We start from the raw sequence: 20,669 nt of genomic DNA, 5'->3' as shown, positions 1-20,669 counted from the left end.
AATACTGAAAAGGGAGAATTTTGGCTGAAGAAGGATATGAGCAAATCTGTGCAGATAATGAAACAAAGCAAATCCTTTCATTTTTCTCCTTCTAAGTAACTAAGTATAAATCACTGAGCAACAATGCATAAAGTAAAGGTGAGGCTCTAATTCCATCCAGTTAGTTTTTAAATGTATTTTTCCAAGAACTAAGTTTTATCCTAGCTAAGTCAATGAGATGTCCTTTAAGGAACAAGTGCACTTTTAACAGATTCTGGAACTCGACTTGCATAGTAGTCATAATTCCTCAGTGTGGCCAGGACTCCTGCAGAGTTCATATGCTTCACTTCCTTGTTATACTGAAGAGCATTTCCATGGATATCAGTCAGCTTGCCTACGGGAAAAACATCATTACAACGTTAATGGGTGACTGGATCATTATGCATCTAGTTACTTTTAAGGGCTTCATGTTTGCTAAGGAATATCTAATTAATCGGGGATAAAATCAGGAATAAAATGAGTGACTATAAAGGTAAAGTTTTGATTTACTTGAAGTTCAAAACTATAGAGCAGTTTTGACTAACTGAAGGCTAAAATTTTTTTCCTTCCTTCCCTGATTAATTTAATTTACCATCTTCAATTTATATTTCTCATTAACTAGTGCCTCCTTTCCTGAGGTGATTACTTTTCCTATTAGTTATACTCCGTCACTGTTATTCTTGATTTCAAAAATGTTTTCTTAATTCTACCACTTAATATTAGCACTTTGTTTGGCAAGAGTTTAAGTGATGTCCATAAAACATAACTGTATTTTATTAGTTTCATTTACGAACCTAATGAGGTTGGATTATGATGAATTTTAACTTCTTTGAAATACAATATGGTGATGAGATATTATTTGAGAGTAGATGTGAACGGATGCCTGTTTGAAACTGAAAAGTGACCTATGTATATATGTGTAACATTTTCAATCAGATTAGAAAACTTCTAACTATGACCTTAAAGCACTAGTACTGAGATATTTACCAATATTGGCTTAAAGGAAACTAAATGAGGTGATGACGACGATGATGAATATTTTACTTTTCAAGAAATAACCCTAAAAGCATTAAAGCTATAAATCAATAAAGGTTTAATAAAATCAACTGTATGCAGATCGAAATGCAAAAGTGAAACTGCAACTAAAGAAAAATGAATTTGCTGAAAATCCACTTTCTCACCTATGAAATGTGGGGGTTGGATTGCATAATCTCTAAATTTCCCTCCAGCTTTTATATTCTAAGGAAGTTAATATGCTGAAACAGTGTAATATAAAAATTGTAATTTCCTGAAATAAAATGGACTAACCTCCCACAGCATGTAAAATAACTTCTGGAGCACAAGTATCCCACTTCTTACATCCAGGACTTGCAAATACATAAGCAGAGGCTTTCCCTTCAATCAGCTGGATAATCTGTGAGGTTAAAGATGATAATTACCCCTCAACAGCGAGTTGATAGGAGTGCAAATAAGATAAATTGCTTGTTTCTATTAAGTGTATTTCTTTCAGTTGCTCTGTTACACGCAGGTTAAAGCTGTTAACTGGTTTAAATGACACACATATTATGAAGAAATATATAAAATAAATCCATAATAATCTGGTGATTAGAGGGGGGGAAAGTGGTTAAATAAGCTAAAAGAATGATATCTGAACAGTCCAAGTTAGATAAAAGTTTTTTACGTTGTTTTTCTTTCTTACTGTAAAAGCAATATATATGTAGAAACAGTAAAATTTTTAAATCTTGTAAAATATTGACCATTATTACATAAAGGACAGAGAAATATCAACTAGTGCAACAATGTATAAACTGTAACAACAGTTTAGCCTAACATGAGTGATGCTAACTAGTCTAACAAGTATATTCTTAAGTCTTTGGAATTATATCTACTGCTCTTTCCCCTAGCAAAAAATGAAACGTTTAAAGTCATCTTTATAATTCCTATAATACTCAAAGAAAACTGAAGTCCTTGATAGAAACAGTACAACTCTAAAAAGTAACTTGCTATCAAGCTTTCATTGGTCATTTGACTTATTTTTTGGTTATACTATAAAATAATTAGCACCATAAAACTCAGAGTTCAAATATTCAGACGAAGAGACCAGACTGGGAGAATGAGGAAAATCTCAGTAAACACACTGTAGCCAATTAATCTTTTTAGTGCTATTCAAAACTACCTTCAAATGATTAAACCTTGCTACAAGCTTTGAGTAAAAGCTTATGTGCCAACATATATTTTCTTTCATTTAACAAGTATATGTAAGGTCTTACGTGCCAAGAATTATGCCAGGTCTATTTTTTGAGACTTTGTTAGATTCTCAAAAAGATTCTTCATGTAAAAAAAGTAACTGCCCAATAAGGTCTTTTCCCAGGGGAAAAGGAAGGAGCTGTGCAGGATAGGGACGTCGTTCCTCAGGAGAATGGTGTCCCTTGGGAATAAAAGAGCCCCTTGGGTTTCTGTGGTTACAAAAATAGGGGCAAACAAAATCACTTCTGTTACTGTTTACATTTTACCAGGAATACATTTTTACTTTGAAATGTTTCAGATTTTTTTCAAAATACCATTATTTTTAGGCTCCCATTTTTCATCCTAATGAAGAAAATGCTTTTGGAAAATCTAAAAACAGCTCTTTATTGCTTCCAAAGGGTTGCTGAGGAGATATGAACTCCATTCAGTTCAATATATAGTATTTGCCTTTCCCTGTGCCATGCACACAAGTGTGAAGTGAACATGTATCAGGAGCTATGTGCACTTCAGTATTCACTCTAGAGCCTAAGTATGAATTGGGGGGTTCATAGGTACCTTCAAGGGCCAGCATATAGAGGAATATACATTTCATTAACATAGGCTTGGATTTTAAATTGTTATAAGGGGGTCATCCAAGGATTTGGGACAGGCGAGTAATATATGGTAAGTTTTGCATTTTTAATTGCTCTCGTGGTATTGTGAGGGCTGAACTGAACAGGGAGACCACTTTGGAAACTACTGCAAAGTCTGGATGAGGGATGATGATAGTTTTTAACTAGGACACTGGCAGTTGAGGTGGACAGAGGAGATTTTGGGAAGGAAGAGGATATATAGATGGGACCAGACTGATAGGATGTGAGGAAGGAAGGAGTCTGGGATGACTTTCAGGTGTCTGGCTGGAGCAACTAGGAAAATGATGGAACCACCACCCAGATAGGAAACTGCAAGAGGAACACATCTGGGGGCAGGCAGAGAAAGGAAGAGCTCAAACTGGGCATGCTGAACTGGAGATACCTGAGGAATGTGATATATCCAGGGAACAACTGCATGAGGGCTGGGGACAGAGACCAAACCGTTCAATTTCACAATCTTCTCAGGAGGATAGAAGCCGAGAGGAAAGAATGGGGCAAGTATCCAGGAAGGGACAGGTGGCCCATCCTTGGAGTCTGTAGAGGGAAGGTCTAGGAAGTAATCCATGAGTGTCCTTTAGAAAATAAGGGCTGCTGACAGAGGATTAAAGATGGCGCATGAGAGGAGAGACACAGGCTTTCTCCTAAAACTATATACAATTAGAAAATATAGTTGGTGCTACTAATCTTGAGAGAGCAACAGGAAAGAGGACTGTGCCAGACTGCATATACCTGGAGAAAAGAGCAGACCTCATGAAGCAGGGTAATGTACCAAAGCTGTGGCCCTGTGGAACCCAAGTCCTTCCCCCATGCCAGCTCACCCATGGGAGGAAGAGAAACAGAGCAGGGAGGGAGTGGAAGGCCTGCAACTGCTGAATACCTAGCTCCGGAGATCTGCTCTGGGAGCACAAAGCTACATTTCATGGTGCTTTCATGAGACTTGCATGATTCCGGTGTTGGAAAGCTAATACAAGAAGAATTCCTGGAGAGACTAAGATTCCAGCTGCTTGTGGAAAGCAGGGATCCATATTCGGCTGCTCTGGGACAAATGCTTATACCTGTGTGCTCGGCCCACTGGTCCAGGCAGTGGAGACAGGAATAGCAGCTGGGAAGCAGGAAACAGCTCTTTCCTCCCCACCAGGCACCAGTACCGCTCCCCTGCGACACCCGACATTGCTTCAGGGGCTCAGCAGCTCCACAGAGTAGAGCTTCTGGACACTAGAGGGCGCCATATACAAATATGAAACGCCAAAGGTACCGGGTCCAGAATAAATTTAATGTAACTCCAGAGAAATATTTAAATGACATGTACCTTATGTCTCTTCCTGAAAGGGAGTTCAAAATAAAAATCATCAACATGCTAATGGAGGTACGGAAAGATATCCAAGAACTCAGGAATGAATTCCGGTCGGAGATTCAATCGTTGAAGAGCACAATGGAGGGTATTAAAAACAGGTTGGATACAGTGGAGGAGATGATAAATGAAATAGCAAATAGAGAAGAGAAATAAAAAGAAGCTGAGGCACAGAGAGAATAAAAGATCTCTAAGAATGAAAGAATATTGAGAGAACTGTGTGACTAATCCAAACAGAACAATATTCACATTATAGGGGTACCAGAAGAAGAACAGAAAGGCATTGAAAGTGTCTTTGAGGAGGTAATTACTGAAAACTTCACCAGTCTGGGGAAGGAGATAGTCTCTCAGGCCGTGGAGATCCACAGATCTCCCAAAACAAGGGACCCAAGGGAGACAACAACAAGACATATAGTAATAAAATAGGCAAAGATCAACGATAAGGACATACTATTAAAAACAGCCAGAGAGAGAAATAAGATTACATACAAAGGAAAGCCCATCAGGCTAACAGATTTCTCAGCAGAAACCTTACAAGCCAGGTAGTGGCATGATGTATTTAATGCAATGAAGCACAAGGGCCTGGAACCAAGATTACTTTATCCAGCAAGTTATCATTTAAATTTGAAAGAGGGATTAAACAATTTCCAGATAAGCAAAAGCTGAGAGAATTTACCTCCCACAAACCATCTCTACAGACTATTTTGGAGGGACTGCTATAGATGCAAGTATTCCTAAGGCTTAATAGCTGTCACCAGAGGTAATAAAACCACAGTTAAGAAAGCAGAACAGCTAATTACTAAGCAAATGCAAAATTTAACTATCCCCAAAGTCAATCAAGGGATAGACAAAGAATAGAGAATATGATACCTAATATATAAAGAATGGAGGAGGAAGAAAAAGGAGGAGAAAAAAAAAGAATCTTTAGATTGTGTTTGTAACAGCATATTAAGTGAGTTAAGTTAGACTCTTAGATAGTAAGGAAGCTAACCTTGAACCTTTGGTAACCACAGATCTAAAGCCTACAATAGCAGTAAGTACATACCTATCGATAATCACCCTAAATGTAAATGGACTGAAGGCACCAATCAAAAAAATAGAGTCACAGAATGGATAAAAAAACAAGATCCATCTATATGCTGCCTACAATAGACTCACTTTAAATCCAAAGATATACACAGACTAAAAGTGAAGGGATGGAAAAAGATATTTCATGCAACTAACAGAGAGAAAAAAGCAGGTGTCACAGTACTTGTATCAGAAAAAATAGACTTCAAAACAAAGAAACTAACAAGAGACAAAGGACATTACATAATGATAAAGGGGTCAGTCCAACAAGAAGATATAACTTTATAAATATCTATGCTCCCAACACAGGAGCACCACATATGTAAAAGAAATACTAACAAAATTAAAAGGGGAAACAGAATGCAGTGCATTCATTCTAGGAGACTTCAACACTCCACTCACTCTGAAGGACAGATCAACCAGACAGAAGAAAGTAAGGAGACAGGCACTGAACAACACATTAGAACATATGGACCTAACAGACATCTACAGAAGTCTACACCCAAAAGCAGCAAAATACACATTCTCCTCAAGTGCATATGGAATATTTTCAAGAATAGATTATATACTATACCACAAAAAGAGCCTCAGTAAATTCAAAAAGATTGAAATTGTACCAAACAGTTTCTCAGACCACAAAGGTATGAAACTAGAAATAAATTATGCAAAGAAAATGAAAAATCCCACAGACACATGGAGGCTTCACAACATTCTCCTAAGTAACCAATGGATCAATGACCAAATAAACACAGAGATCAAGCAATATATGGATACAAATGACAACAGAAAGTCAACACCACAAAAATATGTGGGACACAGCCAAGGCTGTGCTAAGAGGAAAGTATATTGCAATACAGGCCTACCTCAAGAAAGAAGAACAATCCCATATAAGCAGTCTAAACTCACAATGAAACTAGAATAAGAACAACAAATGAGGGCCAAACTCAGTGCAAGGAGGGACATAATAAAGATCAGAGTAGAAATAAATAAAATTAAGAAGAATTAAACAATAGAAAGAATCAGTGAAAGCAAGAGCTGGTTCTTCAAGAAAACAAAACAGATAAAACCCTAGCCAGACTTATCAAGAAAAAAAGAGTCTACTCACATAAACAGAATCAGAAATGAGAAAGGAAAAATCACTACCGACACCACAGAAATACAAAGAATTATTAGAGAATACTATGAAAAATTATATAATAACAATTTGTATAATGTAGAAGAAATGGACAACTTTCTAGAAAAATACAACCTCCAAAGCCTGACCAAGGAAGAAACAGAAAATCTGAACAGACCAATTACCAGCAATGAAATTGAACTGGTAATCAAAAACCTACCTAAGAACAAAACTCCTGGACCAGATGGCTTCACCACTGAATGGTATCAAACATTTAGTGAAGACCTAATACCCATTCTCCTTAAAGTTTTCCAAAAAATAGAAGAGGAAGGAATACTTCCAAACTCATTCAATGAGGCCAGCATCACTCTAATACCAAAACCAGGCAAAGACACCACAGAAAAAGAAAATTCCAGACCAATATCCCTAATGAACATAGATGCAAAAATACTCAACAAAATATTAGCAAACCAAATTCAAAAATACATCAAAAAGATCATTCAGCATGATCAAGTAGGATTTATGCCAGGGATGCAAGGATGGTACAACATTAGAAAATCCATCAACATCATCCACCACATCAACAAAACGGACAAAAACCACATGATCATATCCATAGATGCTGAAAAAGCATTTGACAAAATTCAACATCCATTCATGATAAAAACTCTCAACAAAATGGGTATAGAGGGCAAGAACCTCAACATAATAAAGGTCATATATGACAAACCCACAGCCAACATTGTACTGAACAGCAAGAAGCTGAAAGCTTTTCCTTTAACATTGGGAACAAGACAAGGATGCCCACTCTCCCCAGTTATACTGAACATAGTACTGGAGGTCCTAACCACGGCCATCAGACAACACGAAGAAATAAAAGGCATCCAGATTGGCAAGGAAGAAGTTAAACTGTCCCTGTTTGCAGATGACATGATATTGTACATAAAAATCCTAAAGAATCCACTCCAAAACTACTAGATCTAGTATCTGAATTCAGCAAAGTTGCAGGACACAAAATTAATACACAGAAATCTGTGGCATTTCTATACACTAACAATGAACTAGAAGAGAGAGAAATCAGGAAAACAATTCCACTCACAATTGCATCAAAAAGAAGAAAATACCTAGGAGTAAACCTAACCAAGGAAGTGAAAGACCTATACTCTGAAAACTACAAGACACTCATGAGAGAAATTAAAGAAGATACCAATAAATGGAAACACATCCCATGCACATGAATAGGAAGAATTAATATTATCAAAATGGCCATCCTGCCTAAAGCAATCTACAGATTCAATGCAATTCCTATCAAAATACCAACATCATTCTTCAACGAACTAGAGAAAATGGTTCAAAATTCACATGGAACCACAAAAGACCTCAAATAGCCAAAGCAATCCTGAGAAGGAAGAATAAAGAGGGGGGAATTATGCTCCCCAACTTAAAGCTCTACTACAAAGCCACAGTAATCAAGACAATTTGGTACAGGCACAAGAACAGACCCATAGACCAATGGAACACACTAGACAGCCCTGATATAAACTCAACCATACACGGTCAATTAATATATGATAAAGGAGCCATGAACATAAAATGGGGAAATGACAGCCTCTTCAACAGCTGGTATTGGCAAAACTGGACAGCTAACATGCAAGAGAATGAAACTGGATTATTGTTTAACCCCATACACAAAAGTAAACTCAAAATGGATTAAAGACTTGAATGTAAGTCATGAAGCCATAAAACGCTTAGAAGACAACACAGGCAAACATCTCCTGAATATAAGCATAACAACTTCTTCCTGAACCCATCTCCTTGAGCAAGGGAAACAAAAGCAAAAATGAACTCATGGGACTACATTAAACTAAAAAGTTTTTGTATGGCAAAGGACACTGTCAAGAAAACAAAAAGGCATCCTACAGTATGGGAGAATATATTTGTAAATGACATATCAGACAAGGGGTTAACATCCAAAATATATAAAGAATTTACACACTTTAACACCCAAAAAGCAAATAACACTATTAGCAAATGGGCAGAGGATATGAAGAGACAGTTCTCCAAAGAAGAAATTCAGATGGCCAACAGATACATGAAAAGATGCTCCACATTCAACTAATCATCAGGGAAATGCAAGTTAAAACCACAATGAGATATCACCTCACACCAGTAAGGATGGTCAGCACCAAAAAGACTAAGAACAACAAATGCTGGAGAGGATGCAGAGAAAGGGGAACTGCCCTACATTGCTGGTGGGAGTGTAAGCTAGTTCAACCATTGTGGAAAGCAATATGGAGTTTCCTCAAAAAACTAAAAATAGAAATACCATTTGACCCAGAATCCCACTCCTTGGAATACACCCAAAGAATACAACTTGTCATATTCAAAAAGACACATGCACCCTTATGTTTATCGCAGCACTTTTTACAATAGCCAAGATATGGAAGCAACCTAAGTGTCCATCAGTAGATGAATGGATAAAGAAGAGGTGGTACATATACACAATGGAATACTATTCAGCCATAAGAAAGAAACAGATCCTACCATTTCCAACAACATGGATGTTGCTGGAGGACATTATACTCAGTGAAATAAGCCAGGTGGTGAAACACAAATGCCAAATGATTCATTTGTGAAGTATAACAATTAAGCAAAACTGAAGGAACAAAATGGCAGCAAACTCAGAGACTCTAAGAAGGAACTAGTGGTTACCAAAGGGGAGGGGTGTGGGAGGGCGGGTGGGGAGGGAGGGGGAAGGGGACTGAGGGGTGTTATGTTTAGTACACATGATGTGGAGATCATGGGGAGAACAGTGTAGCACAGAGAAGGCACATAGTGGATCTGTGGCACCTTGCTGCACCGATGGACAGTGACTTCATTGGGGTGTGGGTGGGGACTTGATAATATGGGTAAATGTAGCAACTACATTGTTTTTTCATGTGAAACCTCCATAATAGTGTATATCAATCATACCTTGATAAAAAAATTTTTTAAAAATTAACAGACATGTTCAACTAACATCCCAGCCAACCCACCCGCGCTGAACGCGGACAGCGCGCACGGCAGGCTTGGGCAGGGCCTACCGCCCACACGGCTCCCTCCACAAGCCAGGCTGGCGCTTCCAGCGGGCCTCATCGATGCAGTCTGTTTAAGGGGGCGCCAGGTTAAAAATGTGTACTGCTGGCAAGACCTTGGTCCTCCTGAGTTTTGCTGACAGCTTGTCCGTGGTCACTCAGACAGCCTTCCAGAGATACTTCGATAGCCACGTCTGTGCTTTCTCTCTGGTATGGGTCCAGAGGGGGGCAGCCATTGTGCTCAGCACAGCCATTGACGTGGGCCAGAGGCAGCGCCCTGGGGGGACAGCACAGCTGCTTCTCGCAGGCTCTGGAGATGCAGGGTGCGCTGCAGAGCAGCAGCAGGTCCTTCTCTTCCAGGGGCTCCTTCAAGTCCACATGCTCAAACTGGATGGTCACATTGTGGATTCCCGCCTGGTGGAAGATTTCTCGAATTTTTACACTGGCATCCTGATAGTCTCTGTCCTTCTGATACTTGATATGCAGGGTGGCAATGATCTTCCCATTTATAAGCTCCCAGATGTGCACCTCATGTACACTGCTAATTCCAGGCACGGCAGAGAGTTTACTCACTAGAATAGAGAAGAGCAAATAATAACTAAGGTGAGTGCTATATCTGGAGCATGCAGCCACTACAGGAGGGACGTGGTCCCTTTAAACATTCTCACCACAATGATACATTTACTGAGTAATAGGAAGAAAGATAGCTGTGTCTGTATGGGTACATTTCCCCATACTCCTTCTCCCCTCTGACTTCCTACATCATACATCGTTAATCCGCAAAAGGCAATTTAAGGAAATTAACAACCAAAACCCCTGCCCAGGGTTGCTGAGTTTGCAAGGGAAGGGAATGGACACTCTAACGGACGGCCAGTGCGAGTATAAAGTAGGATGCCTTTTTTAAAGGGGGTAGTTTGGCAATAGGGTTTGAAAACTTTTACCAGCAATTCTAGTACTAAGAATTTAACCCAAAAGAAATAGCCAAATATTTATGTACAGGAATGGCTCGTTGGTTGATGCTCTTTGTATTAATGAATAAAATGGAAACAATAAGGAAATAGTTAAATCAATTACATAATGAAATTTGAGGCAGCAATTAAGAAAGTGGCATATTTAAGGATAAGCAAAAAGGTAGATAAATGTGTTTTCTATGTGTTCTCCATACTTTCTAAAGTGACTGTGTATTAGGAGAGATGATACTCAAGGGTGATTGTGAGCAAAGACCTTGTGCCAGCTAGAGTTTGAATCCCAGTTCAATCATTTATCTGCATGACCTTGGACCATTACCTACCCGCTCTCTGCTTGGGTTGCCTTATCTGTATATTAGGAGTGGTAACAAGAGTACCTTATAGGTTATAGTAAGTTAATTATATTATATAATAAGCATTATTCATATATTTACTTATGTATAATGTATTTTCACATATTTATATATTTACATATATGTCTGTTATATAAACTTCATATAAGAACTTACAAACACCTAGCATGTAACAAGTGCCATAAAGTGTTGCTATTGTCATTGTTATTTTTTTTAAACACCTGTTTTTAAACACGTACATCACTTTGTTAAGAGGCCAGATGAGCCATTCCATGTCACTAATTGTCTGCTGTGTTTATCTGGTTCCCTCAGGTGGGAGAGAAGCTGGAGGCAAAGACAATGCTGTGTACCTGCTCCTCGCTGCCTCCCTCCCCCACCGCCTGTCTCCTCCGCCTGCAGCTTTGGACAAATAGTAGCCACACAGGCCAAAGAAGAGGTGAAAAAGGGAAAAAGCACATCTAGGGGAAAAGATCCTAGAGGAGCACCAGCTGTTGGCAACGGTTTTGCCAATGGGTCCCAGTGCGTGCTACTAAACAGGGCCGGCAGGACCGTGACCTTCTCAGAGCAGTCACCCGCAATCGCTCCTTCAGAGGGGACAGGCTGGCCATGGCCACACAAGGTATTATTAAGACCCGTTCAAACCTAAGGTCAGGTATTTGTCATGAAATGAGGTCCCCGACTTTGAGCCCCATAGTGGGCCTGGGATCTATTTCATGTTTACTGGATCGCTAGGGAAGCAATGACAGATAGAATAAGAGCAAATATTCATGAAAATGTTTTTTTCCATTAGAACATACTCTCCATTTAGAAACACTAGAAATAAAGTTGCACATTCAATTTCTCACCCATCCAGATAGTTCCCATTAGAAAATGCTATAAAGTCTCTAAAAGTTTTATCCTCAGGTGCACATAACTAAAGTGGGAGTTTGACCTGTTTGAGCAAAGAAACAGATTTCATTATTGAATGAGGTTGCGAATGGTCTGGATTTAAAACAGTCCTTTTTACAGTGATAGATTGACATGGTGACTTGCATGTCCATAAAAAATCAATTAACTGGAAAGCAGGGTCTAGAATACAAATGAATGATTCATGTTTTCAGAATAAGGATAATAAAAATCAAGGTCTTGACAGAGTGGCCTCACTCTGAGTTAAATACAGCTTTGACATGAGGGTAAATTGCCCACGAATAGGTATTGCCCAAACACTATATTCTCAGACTTCTGCAGCTGAGCCAGACAATCATGGGCGGCAAAGGACCTTTGGCTCTTACAGCTGTCAGTCACTTTATGCGGCTACAAAACATATGATAGATGTCTTTGCTGCCTGGTGACATTTCATTATTTCAGGACACATGGATCAAACCCTGTCTGACATCACGCTGGCCCTCTGACCTGAACACACGAAGTGGGCCATGGTTCCAGGTCACCATCGTCTGACTTACTCAGCTCTTCCACGTTGACTCCTTTGGGGACCATCTGCAGCAGAATGGCAGTGGTCTCCTTGATGAGTGGGAAGGCCGATGACAAAATGATGATGACCATGGCGACAGTCAGGCTGGGGTCGATGTAGCACTGCCAGTTACATGCATCCTCGGGCTTCAGAGGAAGCACACAGAACATGGTGGCTGCTATCAGCACAACTACCGACCCCAGGGCATCTCCCATCACATTCAGAAGTACACCTGCCAGGAAGACAGAAAGACGGCTAAGGCGCAGATCCCGGTTTGGAAGCCATGCGACACTCATTTGACTTGGGTTCCCAAGGCTATGAATACCTGTTGCTATTTGTTTTCTTTTTGGTTAGATCAGTAGGACACATTAGAATGAAAAAGTAATGGCAACTGCTTCACAGAACACAAAACCTCAGGCCACCATCCCAGGTGCTAAAGAATCTGGAACAGCCTGGGAAGATTCTGAGCTGCAGACTTGTGGGCAGAGGGACTGTGCGTATTCACAGTGCCACACTGCTGCCACCCGCCACCCCGCAGAAGGCACTGAGCCAGGAAACAGAGGCTGAGCGAGTGGTTTCTTTTCCTTTCAGATATGTGGATGTACTTGAAATTGCTTTAAACATTTTTAGGAGAGAGGGAACCAAGATATATCAAGAGAGAGGTTCTTTTTATTCTGCCATCCCTCTGTCTTGATCCGTTCTTCTCCCTTCATTATGTGCATTTGCCAACTTCTCACTCAGCCCAATGTCGTTGAGGCTGCCTTTGGTTTAAGAGGTCCTTGAGAACAGGGACTCCAGCAGCATTCCCGCTGAATAAAGAGCCATTCGTCAGAATAAAATAAAAGTAAAATGCTGCAGATAATCACAAATACTGTGGATGCCTTTAATTAAGGGAATCATTCCTAAAGGTTTGATTATGATACAGAAAGCATGCAATCCTACCAAAGAGAGCTGGGGGTCCAATTGCTAGACACAGATGAAAATGGGAGTTAGTGAGCTAAGGGCAAACGTTGTCAGAAGGCTCATAAAACATAAACACAAAAGCAACATCAGAATCTTGCTATTTGAATTATGGTTTGCAGATTAGCTGTATCAGCAACTCCTGGAAGCTTACAGAAATGCAGACTCACAGGGCCCTCCTCAGACCTGCTGAATCTGATTCTGCATTTTAACTAGATTCGAATGCATATAAAAGTTTCCAAAGAACTGCTCTAGAACAAATCATATAGAAGAAAGGTCTGCTTTGTCTAAGTATCCAACAGATTGACTCAGGAGAGTTAATGATAATCCAAAATAGTAGTAATTCACACATGGCTACACCTGAAGAGTCTCACTTGATAGAACTTGCCCCAATTCTACTAAAGCTACTAAAATGCTTTCATCGGGCTAATTCTTCCTCTTGGCAACACTTCTAGGGTTCTGAGTAGCATCATAGTGAGACAGGGACCATGGGCTTAGACAGAGTAGGTTGAAGGCCTCTGGAGAAAAAACAAAGCAAGATAACCATTGTGGGATTTGCTTTGGCCTGATGGGGGGCCCAGCTTATTTTTCTAACTTTACCCAAGTGCTGCCCTTCCTCTTCCAGCCCTAAACAAATGATTTGTTGCAACTTGGGCAATGTAGCAAGCAGGCCCCAAACTACTACAAGCCCAAAACAACATAGTAAAAAAATAGGAAGGATTCCATCTTGAAACCCAAATAGTTAAAAAGTAAGACAGTAACCCAGCCCACCGTGGGAGCAAAGCAGGCGGCCTTGAGTGATATGCTCCCAGACCAGGAAGCTGCTCTCCTGGGAGGAATCAGAGCAGTAAAATTCTTGGAAATAACCAGGAAAACTAATAAGAAACTACTCTTTCTTCAAAGGTATATGAGACCACTTAGCAGGTGTACATCCCTAGCCCTTTGTCTCTCAACTGCCTATAAAACCCCTAGACACAGTACCACCCCGGGGCTCTCTTGTCCCCTCATGGCCTGAGCCAGGAGCTCTGTCTTTTCACTTTCTCTCTAAATAAAAGCCTCTGCCTTGCTTTCCTACCTTGACTGTTCCTGAAGTTCATTCTTTGGCTCCGTGAACAAGAACCCCAGCATCAATTGGTAAAACGGCACTTTGTAAACAAACAAAATGTAATTTGTGGCAACTTATCCCCACAGAAAAGACAGGAATAAAAAGAATCCCACACTTCCTTCTGGTATTTGCATCCTGATTGAACAAAAACATTAAAGAGTGGCATTTTCCAATTCTGTGCTTTCTCCCCCACTCCACCCCAAAGGAGCATCTTATTTCCCAGTTTGAGAAACAAAATGTTCCCAAGAATTGGTCAGTACACCTGACACCTCCTTGAGCAACTGAATATCAGTTTTAACCTTCTCCAAGGTAGTACAAAATACTACCATAAAAATAGGAAGACCAAATATTTCCTATTGCAATTGACAAGGATTTCACGGCCTGACAGTCTGTTACTCTGTTGCCTGCATGTCCACCTTATTTCCTCCATTAGACTCTATGTAGCATGAAGGTGAGAGTCACACCCTGCACCTCCCTTGTTTACATTTTAGCACTGCACGTGTAGAGGGAAGGTACTCAATAAAACAGTATTTATAAAAATAAAATAGTCATAACGCCCATCATCTAGAGTAACTTGTCTTTTCCTTAATAATAATAACTGTAATGCTAGCTAACAGGCATGCACCAGAGGTTGTATATTCGCTACATGCATTTACACATTAAGGACTTGCTGAAGTGGTTACTCTTATTTTACAAATGAGGAGACTTAGGCATAGACTAGCGAAGTAACCTATCTTAGAGCACATGGATAGGAAGTGTGAGAGTGGGGATATAAGTCTGGGTGGTCTGGCTTAAGAACCACAGTGCATCCTGCTTCATATAAGACCTAAGTTCCAGTTGCAGGTTTTCCTGCTGAGAAATCTCATTCTTAGCTCCTATAGCTCCTGAGAATTATATAAAATACCATTCAAACCTGTTTTTCCCATAACCCAGAGTCAGAACCCTACTTTGCATCCTAGCACACACACAGGCACATGCTGAAACAAATGTTTTGTGAAAAAACTAAATTTATCCTTACATGTGACTTATTACTATTGTCTATTCAATTTCATACAATGCTAGTTAAATTTCTAAATGCTGGTCATACTTTACTAAGTTGATTTTATGACCCAAACTAACATGTCCTTCAGTTGGGAAAACTGCTTAAAGCAGCACCACTTCACTACACTTTGGGACTGAGTATTACACCATGTTTTCTGACCGCCCCCCCATGTATGAACAAAGAAGGCATGGTCATTATGCTCTGGGGACCGAAGTCCACCGGCAGGACGCTGAGTTAAATGCATCCATCACCTCCAGATGGGAAGTCACAGGGAAGGCTTTTTGAGAGATGGGTAGTTTGAGCAAGACTCCGAAGGGGAGACAGACTCCAACAGGCAGCAATATCCCAGCCAGAGCGAACTCAGAGAGAAGGTTGTCCAGGCGAAGAACCCCAGGGGGGCTGCGGATGAAGACGAGCTTGTCAGGCAGCATGGGAAACAGGGACACTAAGGGTGGAGGGAGGGACCCCAAGAGTCATTATATGAATCATGGACCGTACGAAAGCCAACCTCGCTGAGCAACGAGACCCTCATCTGTGAAATGGGGATGACGGTTATATCTGCCTCATTTCTCTGGCTGGGAGGTGATGACAATTATGAGCACCGTTTGTTGAGAGGGTCCTCTGTGCTGTTCCGACCACTCACGGAGCTCTCAGAACACAGGGAGGTTGGCTTGTCACCATTATACAGACAAGGAAGCTGAAGCTCCAAGAGGCTAAGTTGCTTGCCTAAGGTCACCGAGCTGGTAGAAGGCAGAACCCAAGCAGACCTCACCTCACTATCAGTGTGCATTAAATGGTGGGGGGATGGGGAAACAGTTTAGGGGTGACCAGAAGGGCAGAAATGTCTAGAAAGGGATAGTGACATCTGAACAGCATGCCCTTGAATGTCAGCAGTATTAGGACCTTGTTCTGAATGCCATTCAGGTATCGGAGAAGACTCTGGGGTGACCACATCTAAGATTCAGAAAGACACACCAGGCAGCATTATCTGAGGAACAAAAATCACCACTTAAAAGGCAACTAAATCATCCGATTAGTCATAACGCTCCAAGGTTAGCTTTGCAATGACAGGGCGGCTCAGCACTTGACCCTCATTGTTGTCTTCAGATGAAAAACAAAAGACAAAAATACTGGCATATAACATGGCAATTTGACATAAGCGGACATTGGATAATTATCCCAGTGCTCAGAAAAGCCATCAGCGCTGTTGAATTCATGGAATAGCCCGAAACACAGTGCCTCAGCACTGGGCATTAGCAAGTGGTTATGGAAGGATGAGAGATCTTTGCTATTGGGAAAAAAATAAGAACTAGAAAGAAACATCTCACTGAAGGACATGTACATTCAGAAGAAGGCAAGATTGCTATTCGTCTATTTACATTTATACTGAAATGCAAAGGGCTAATTGTCTTTCCGACACTGTCACATTTCTAATGCACCGTGTTTGACCCCTTAAATGGAAGTCGACCACTACCATGCGCATCAACAAGACTCTTTAAAGGACTGTGCCTTCCCTGTGCTTTGCAATAGAAGATGGACTGTGTTTCTCACTAGGCCATTTTTCTTATTCTATTGGAACAAGAGAAACAGTATTGAAAACCAATAGATGGTTTCTGTTCACAGCACCTCCATGGGATGTTTGTTCCCCTGCAGATCTGTGGGGACAGTCCTGCTTTCAGAAGCAGTGGCCTAAGTGTTGGAAATGTGACCATTCCGTGCACTGTGTACCCTGGAGATCCTGTGTGGAGTTTAGAGGCTGTGTGTGGTGATGGGAAGAGGGAGACATTCCAAGCAGGAGCCCAGGATACCAGCCCTGCCTCTGTCTGTCGCTAGCTGGGGTGACTTGGGGCACCACCTGACCCTCTAGACTCAGTGTCCTTAGCTGTAAAATGAAAAGGGTGCTGTCCATTCTCCCCAAGACCTTTCCAGCTCTAACATTCTGTGGCCCCTCTCTGACTCATGGCTGCAAGGACACAGGACCTAAGGCGAGGCCAGCCCCCCACTTAGCCCGAGACATGGACACTGTTAGCCAAGGCACGGGCACTGAGCTCACCCTTGCAGAAGAGCACAGGTTACATAGAGCCGGGCAATTGCACTCACTACTGAGTAACAATAGTCTCTGCCTGGTAAGATTGTTACAATACTAAGTGTCTCATTCATGAATGGTGCCTGGCACAAGGTATGTACTCCATTAAGTTGTAGCTACTCTTCCTGCCATTTTTGTGAGCGCTCTACATACTGTATGTCACAAGAACCCCATAAAGCAGATACGATTATTATTCCCCTTTTGAAGAGGAGGGGACTGCAGGCTTAGAGAGGGCCAGTAACTTGTCAAAGCCACAGAGTCTGAAGTGGCAGGGCCAGGACCCAAACCCAGACAGCTTGAGCTCAAACCAAATCTTCCAGCCACTGCATTATGCACCCGTTAGAAGCCAGAGGGGCGCTTTTGCTAGTGCCTGGGGACCACAGGGCTTAGCCAGACAATGAGGCACTTACACTGACATTTTTCTACCCAGGAGCTCCAATAGCTTTGGACTCAAAAGTAGCAAGTTTCTCCTACATTATGCTTCCCAAACAGGTCCACAATACCCACTAGCCCTTACTCTCATTCCTCTTTGCTCTTTCTCTGAAAGATAAGAATGAATAATTAACAGAACGTGCTTGGAGAGGTGAAAGTGCTATAATGGTGAATTCCATCTCAGAAACCTTCAATGTAGCGTTTTTAAACTGAACCTTGAAAAGGAAAGATAAAAAAGCATCATGATTTTTCAATAAAGATTGCTTTAGATTCACCGTCACCCACGCTCTTTAGAAATTCCCCCAATGCAGTTCCATTACAAAAAACTAATTTATTTACATGTTTTTAGGGGCTCATGCCTTGTTTTCTGATTTTCCCTACAGATCCATTCTGGGTATCAAAACTCTCAAAAATGAAGGGGTGTCCTGGATTATTCATTTTTCTTCATATCATTTCCATCTAATCCCCACTACAGGCATTCCCCAAAACATCTGAAGGGAAAGGGCTGCATAATCTTTCTTGAGACGCTCAGGGTCAGGAGTGGTGACTGACCCTTCGGCGCCCAGTCTGAAGCAGAACCTGTGCCCAAGAGGTGAAAAGGAGCTATGTTGGTGTCTGGCGAGAAATGCACCTCTGACCTCCCTGGGCTGGCCTCTGCCCAGGGCTTGCGACCTTGAGGGATGCTAGTGATGTGCCTTCCATGTGCCTCACCAGAGCCCCCACTTGGGGCCTGGAAGGGGAGGGTCAGGTGGGCCAACAGACCCATCACAGAACCACTGTTTCTGGCAGAAAATAACTGAGGCACCGAGGGTCATTCAGCAACGCCACCACCCTCTCCCCACCTGTATCAAAACCACACTCAGTTAGCAAGGGCTGCATTCTATGCCAGTGGTACCCACGGTGGGGCAGAAGCAGACATGCCACAGGCCTGTGACGCTCTGGAGTAGCAGCATCAGCATGGGTCTAAGGGCAGCGAGATAAATCAGCAGCAGCTAGTGCCTCCCGCAAACTCGATGCCGTGATTAGGCAAGAGCTGGGCCATAGTCTACGCAGGTCAATGGCCCGCCTTCTAATGCACCTTACTAAACGGCAAACAGAAATGAAGGGTACGGCACAGCCCCCAGATCCTACTGTAAAGGGTTTCCAATTGATGCCAAGTCACCCCTACCTCTGATATTCAGGGCTTCGGACTTCTTCTCCTTTTTCACAGTCTCCTCTGGCTCATTCTGGGTGTTCAGGGAATCACCTGCATTCAAAGAAGAAACCTTGTGTATAAGTTCTTCAAACAAAAAGAACCAATGGACTCAAAACCAGTTTTGTTATTTTAAAATCTTATTAGCTTACCAGACCTGCCGACCTCTCCATACACACAGCCCAGCATAGTATAATTTGGCCTGCAAACAAGCCTTGTGATCCACTTTTGGACTTCATGCACTCTTCCATTCAAGTTAAAATTTAAAAAGAGGCAAGTGGGTGCCCACTGCCACCCCAAAACCTATACCTCCCAAGGGGACAGAGGATGGTCAAAGGGGGAGAGAAAAAATCTAGGCGCAGCTAGCAGCTCCTGAAGGGGCAGCGTTTGGGGAGTGCTATCTGTTGCCCAATAAAAATAACTGAAATCTGAGAAAATCAATTCTTCTATACAGAGACAATCAGCAGTAGGGAAAGGAGACAAAGGCTGGCCGAGGATGCAGTAGAATAAACGAAATCGTAAGCGCTATGTTAAGTTAGCATAAGAGAATTAAAGCCGAACTGCAGAGGAAATGGACTGGAAAAGAAATAGACGCAGAGGGCGTGGGCTGAGGAGGAAGGACCGGGCGCGCAGGAGGGGAGGAAAGGCAGGTGGGGGGCCGGAGGATGCACCCGAAAGGCACCTGCTGCGTTTGAGGACATGGTCGCCGGCTCTTCCGCCGCGGAAGCCGAGGCCCCGGGGGCCGTCGCGGAGGCGGCACGGGTCCAGCGCTCTGCTGGCGGCTGCTGCGGCCGGCGGCCCCCGCAGCCTGCGAGGCAGGCGGCGCAATCCTGGAAGACGAGCAGCCCCACCACGTTGACGGCCAGCCCCAGGGCGCCGACGATGAGCACCAGCTGGGGGTCGTCCATGCGCTCGGGCCGGGCCAGGCGCAGCACGGCGTCCACGGCGATGGTGAAGCACAGCGCGGTGCGGAAGACGGCGTTGCTCAGCGCGCCCACCACCTCGGCGCGGCCGTAGCCGTACGTGGCCCGGGAGCCCCGCGCGGGGCGGCGCGCGATGTAGCCGGAGCCCAGCCCCACGCACAACGAGATCAGGTCGGACAGCATGTTGAAGGAGTCGGAGAGCAGCGCGATGGAGTTGCCCAGGTGGCCCGAGACCAGCTCGGCCACGAAGAAGACGGCGGTGAGCACGAGTACGAAGAGCAGTCGGCACGTCCTGCCCGAGTAGCGGCCCATCTCCCCGCAGGGCGCGCGGCGGTGCCCGGAAGCGCCTCCGCAGCTGGGGGCTCGGCCTGGCGCCCCTGACTCGCCGTGCCTGCCGCGCCTGCCTGCCGCCCGCGGCCCCCTGCCCCTCGCTGGCGTCCCGGCCTCGCTGGGCTGGAGGCCACCGGCCAATGTCTCCGGGCGTCCAGCTCCAGCGAGTCCAGCGGTCCCCGAAGGAGAAACGGCGTCGGCGAATGAATGAGGACACAGACACTAGCAAAGATGCGAAGCTGGCTTGTTTATTGACAGCAACTTCAAGCAATATATAGGGGATTGGTTACATAAAATCATCATTAAGCATGTGTCATTAGGTGA

General features: G+C 42.8%; 2 protein-coding genes across 3 annotated transcripts; both read right to left on the bottom strand.

The window, feature by feature from the left end:
* Positions 1-55: 55 nt before the first annotated feature.
* LOC130681722 (3'(2'),5'-bisphosphate nucleotidase 1-like) lies at positions 56-9,565 on the bottom strand. Its single transcript, XM_057495179.1, has 3 exons — positions 9,437-9,565; positions 1,327-1,432; positions 56-373 (listed from the first exon to the last, which is right to left on the bottom strand). The coding sequence occupies exons 1-3, from the start codon at positions 9,563-9,565 to the stop codon at positions 225-227; spliced, it is 384 nt and encodes a 127-aa protein (XP_057351162.1). The 3' UTR covers positions 56-224.
* On the bottom strand, positions 9,449-20,417 carry LOC118935629 (calcium/manganese antiporter SLC30A10-like). Of its 2 annotated transcripts, none has more exons than XM_036932111.2 (4): positions 19,775-20,417; positions 19,069-19,146; positions 12,268-12,507; positions 9,449-10,076 (listed from the first exon to the last, which is right to left on the bottom strand). In XM_036932111.2, exons 1-4 carry the CDS (start codon positions 20,325-20,327, stop codon positions 9,595-9,597), a joined length of 1,353 nt encoding a protein of 450 aa, XP_036788006.2. In that variant the 5' UTR covers positions 20,328-20,417; the 3' UTR covers positions 9,449-9,594. The 2 variants fall into 2 exon arrangements, with proteins under 2 accessions (XP_036788006.2, XP_057351069.1); XM_057495086.1 differs by lacking the exon at positions 19,775-20,417 and adding an exon at positions 13,584-13,753 and having other exon boundaries at positions 9,503-10,076; positions 19,069-19,244.
* Between the last annotated feature and the right edge of the window lie 252 nt (positions 20,418-20,669).

Source organism: Manis pentadactyla, chromosome 19 (genome assembly GCF_030020395.1).
Source record: "Manis pentadactyla isolate mManPen7 chromosome 19, mManPen7.hap1, whole genome shotgun sequence".
Lineage (NCBI taxonomy): Eukaryota > Metazoa > Chordata > Mammalia > Pholidota > Manidae > Manis > Manis pentadactyla.
Note: the sequence above shows the minus strand (reverse complement) of the source record. Positions and strands in the feature narration are given on the sequence as shown.

What these genes read in the sequence shown, in the direction of transcription:
- LOC130681722 (XM_057495179.1), bottom strand. Translation starts at nt 9,565, where the DNA reads ATGAGGCCCGCTGGAAGCGCCAGCCTGGCTTGTGGAGGGAGCCGTGTG. An exon ending in CTGGGATGTTAGTTGAACAT is followed by an intron (nt 1,433 to 9,436) that starts GTCTGTTAATTT and finishes TTAACCTCACAG; the next exon opens with ATTATCCAGCTGATTGAAGG. An exon ending in TATTTTACATGCTGTGGGAG is followed by an intron (nt 374 to 1,326) that starts GTTAGTCCATTT and finishes TTTTTCCCGTAG; the next exon opens with GCAAGCTGACTGATATCCAT.
- LOC118935629 (XM_036932111.2), bottom strand. Translation starts at nt 20,327, where the DNA reads ATGGGCCGCTACTCGGGCAGGACGTGCCGACTGCTCTTCGTACTCGTG. An exon ending in CATGTCCTCAAACGCAGCAG is followed by an intron (nt 19,147 to 19,774) that starts GTGCCTTTCGGG and finishes CTTTGAATGCAG; the next exon opens with GTGATTCCCTGAACACCCAG. An exon ending in CGAAGCCCTGAATATCAGAG is followed by an intron (nt 12,508 to 19,068) that starts GTAGGGGTGACT and finishes TCTTCCTGGCAG; the next exon opens with GTGTACTTCTGAATGTGATG.